This window comes from Triticum dicoccoides, chromosome 1A (assembly GCF_002162155.2).
Source record: "Triticum dicoccoides isolate Atlit2015 ecotype Zavitan chromosome 1A, WEW_v2.0, whole genome shotgun sequence".
NCBI classification, from domain to species: domain Eukaryota; kingdom Viridiplantae; phylum Streptophyta; class Magnoliopsida; order Poales; family Poaceae; genus Triticum; species Triticum dicoccoides.
Genome location: NC_041380.1, coordinates 252,466,076 through 252,469,698, shown reverse-complemented (window position 1 = coordinate 252,469,698; position 3,623 = coordinate 252,466,076). Strand labels below are relative to the sequence as shown.

At 48.9% G+C, this 3,623-nt stretch overlaps 1 protein-coding gene across 1 annotated transcript; it reads right to left on the bottom strand.

The window, feature by feature from the left end:
* Nucleotides 1–703: 703 nt before the first annotated feature.
* Nucleotides 704–3,446, bottom strand: LOC119267717. Its single transcript, XM_037549152.1, has 2 exons — nt 2,512–3,446; nt 704–1,059 (listed from the first exon to the last, which is right to left on the bottom strand). The coding sequence occupies exons 1-2, from the start codon at nt 3,318–3,320 to the stop codon at nt 1,044–1,046; spliced, it is 825 nt and encodes a 274-aa protein (XP_037405049.1). The 5' UTR covers nt 3,321–3,446; the 3' UTR covers nt 704–1,043.
* Between the last annotated feature and the right edge of the window lie 177 nt (nt 3,447–3,623).

Sequence of the window (3,623 nt, the reverse complement as noted above, 5' to 3'; positions counted from 1 at the left end):
GCTTTTTGATCCACTTCGGTGAAGCCCGGAATGAAGGTCCAAAAGTTTTCGAATTTGAAAGTCCACGGCCTTCTAGGCCCACAATCATCATAAGTAATAATGGGCAATGATCAGAGAGGAAAGTCAAGAGAGCATGGAGAATGTGCGTATTGAATTGGACGTCCCAATCCAGGTTGTAAAAGGAGTCAAACTTGCGGAAGTACCTTTCTCAGCTCGAGCTCAAATGCTCCTGGTGTGAACAGTAAAATCAAAGAAAATAGACAAAAAAATTCAAAAAATTCCGAATTTTTGTGTGGCAAACTTTAAGGAATGTTTGAAGTGCGTGCAAAGATTCATCACGAAATCACATTGGTGGAAGTGGTGAAAGAAAAACAAAATCAAAGCTCCAAAATGTGTTTGAAAGTACCATTTTCAGAGCATAGATTTTGTTTTTTTGTCATGCGTTCAACCAATGTGATTTCGTGATGAATTTTGCATGAACCGCAAACATTCCATAATTATGATTTGTTTTTTGAATTTACTGAAATGTTTTGGAAAGTTGCTCTTCTTAGATAAGGTAGATGAGCAAGTAACAGTATTTACTATTTTGTGATCTTGGCACACAAACTGGGCTTGAAAATTGGTCCGTAGAGTGAGGAGACTAATTTAAATTTTAGTTGGCGTTGTCTTTCTACCTGATTCAGTAACCAAGCAGATGATCCAAAGCAACAAAACAGACCACCAAATGGTTTACCACACGACCATTTCATTCCTTGTATGTTTGTACGTACGTATCTGTACCACACAATCAAAAGAACTGGGAGCAATATACAGTTACATGCTTGTTTGCTGAACTCCTGAAAGCTTCACCGTTGAGAGCCTTGAGACTATATTTAAGCATCAATCGCCATGTACTCCAAGACGCCAACAATTAGTTCCAACCAAACCAATTACATGATATCATCGGCAGAAAACTGAAATAATTGGAGCATCTACAGCTTAGGGGCCCCTGACATTTCCTCGGCTCTGCAGCTAGCAGCAAATATCCTTCGCTGGATGTGCCTTCAGTTCAAGCCAAACCTGAAATATAAATGATCGTTGCCTTTAAAATGAGTTTGGTACTGCAATGAAGAAATTAGATTTGATTCGATTTCAATCTGCTAGTTTTCAATGATTTGCCGGGTTTTACACGATTTTGCGACACTATCCTCTCAGAAATAAGCCTTTCTTCTTTTGTTTGCCACCCGATGAAATGGTGAATAACTTTTTTTTATTTGAGACGAAAAAATGGTCAGTGGTTGAGATGAAGTAGGTATAACACAAGTTGTAAGCCAAAGGTTGGTGCTATGAGTGTGTGTTTTGGACACATGGTCCTTACCAGTACAGTTGTAGCTGTACCAATACGGATGCCACCAATCATGTTGCTCTCATCTATAGGATCCAATGTCTCCAAAGAGTTTCCCCATTCGTCCTCCATACCATACGTTGTACATTTTGCAAAATAAATAAATACATATATTACGGAGTATCTTGGTATTCATGGGAGCTACCTGATGGTCCAGGTGGGGTGTCAACTTGCAGGAGTTGGTTGCAGCAGCAGCACCGTGTGGCCAGCAGCTAACATTCAAGTGTGGATTCATTTGAAATGCTAACTGTCGTACCATGAGCGGAAGTAAAGAACAATTTTCTGTTCGTGTGTACGGCGATGCGTGCAATGTAATTAAGCCGACGCACAAGCTAAGCTGGGGAGGGACAGAGCGAATCCTGGGTTAGCTTTTGCTTCTCATAGTCGTCGGTCATCAAGCAAGGCAGATGCCCCGTCTCCCTTCTGTATCCACTACTAGTGCAGTAGCCTGCCCTGCTTGGGGCATCTTGTAGGCCACAAAATATGTGTCTTGCTTCGCATCACTTTTACGTACGAGTACTAAATCTGTAGCCTGTAGGCGCCCCTAGACGACAATGACATGTCGTGGTCGTACGAATATATGCGCTAATCTTTGGCTTCTGTCCGAATTCCCCTTGACTTGTGGAATCTTTCCTTGTGCTTGGAATCGATGATAGATCGATGGTCGATGCTTTCTGGATGGGTGGATGGATCAGTTTTGCTCCAATCAACATGCCAAATTGATTGGCATGTTAGGTTCCATTTCGTAATTAAGCAGAATTGTTTATAATGGCTTTTGCAGGAAATGAACACCGTGGAATTTCTAAGTCGCAAATACGCTTCATCACTTGAAGTATGAGTTCTGAGAGTGATACCATGCGTATCACCGAGGTTTCTCTTTACGGATTTGCACCTTTAAGCCTCATCGCACATGAATCGTCAAACAAATGCTATCACTAAAATTTGAACTGAAACCACAAAACGTATTTCACATCGGAGGGAGTAGTAATCACTCTTTTACTAGTTCATGTTTCCCTTCTGATATGCCTATCAAAGTCATATTCATTCATGCAAATTTTGAGAAAGGTTTGTGCAAGCGCAAGCCAGCAACGTAACAGAGATATGAAATAGAAGAACGATCAGCTTACCATGTCATTCTGAGGAGGTACACCTGGCACCTGCTCATTGGGCTCCCGGCGGAGACGCCGCGCGGCGCCATGACGCCGTCGTCGCAGGACAGCCTCACGGGCACCATGCCGGTGCGCACGGCCCCGACCCGGACGCCCATGTGGGTGTCCACGACCACCTTGAACGCGAGCCGCCGCCGCCGGTACCCGTCGCGCACGCGCGCCGCCACCGCCTCGTCGACCACCACCCCCTTCGCGGCCGCCACGAACCCGACGACCGCCACCCTCCGGGCGCCGTGCTCGAAGCCTCCCACGGGCGCCCACCCCAGCGTGATGTCGCCGTCACTGTCGGCTAGATAGACGCGGCCCTCGCCGTCGCCGTACTCGAAGGCGATCTTGTCGTTGGGGTTCCAGGACACCACCTTCACGGCCGCCGTGACGTCCACGGCCGACACCGCGGAGGAGTTGCCGACGCGGAACCGCGTCGTCGAGACCGGCTGGAGGTGGAACGACGGCGGCCGCGGGTGGTAGCAGAGGTACGCCAGGCAGGCCGCGGCGACCGCGAGGCAGAGCGCGAGCAGGAGGAACCCGGTTGCGAGGCAGCACACGCGGCGACCGGAGCACCCGCTGCCGCTGCGATGCCGCTTCCGCGGCGCCCCGCCGCCGCGCTGCTGTCGGTAATGGTGCGCTGGCGGCGGTTTTAGCGGGATCATCTGAGGCGGGGGCGCGAGGGGTGGCTTCTTCAGTGCCGGCGTCGTCCTTGCCGGCGCTGGCGCGGCAGCCGCCGCCACGGCGGCCTTTGTTTTGGGCTTCGGCGCCTTGTCGTCCATCGATGGTTCTTGGTCCCTACTGTGAGCCGACCGTGGTGTGTCCGAGAGAAGCTTAAAGACTGGGTTTGGTCTGTGAAATTGGCAAGTGGGAGTGGAGCGGCAGTGGCAAGGCAGGCGGTAGCTATGGAACGCAGTGGGAGTGGGACGTCCCCAATTTATCCTGACCTTCTACCGTGCAACCGACGGTGGACTTTTGTTGTTGCATTTACAACCTCGAGTTGAGCATTTTAGGAAATTGCTCAGCTTGCAAACTCTCTCCTTCCTCTCTTACAATTGGCCACATGTCTGCCGGGTGACTTAAAT

What these genes read in the sequence shown, in the direction of transcription:
- LOC119267717 (XM_037549152.1), bottom strand. Translation starts at nt 3,320, where the DNA reads ATGGACGACAAGGCGCCGAAGCCCAAAACAAAGGCCGCCGTGGCGGCG.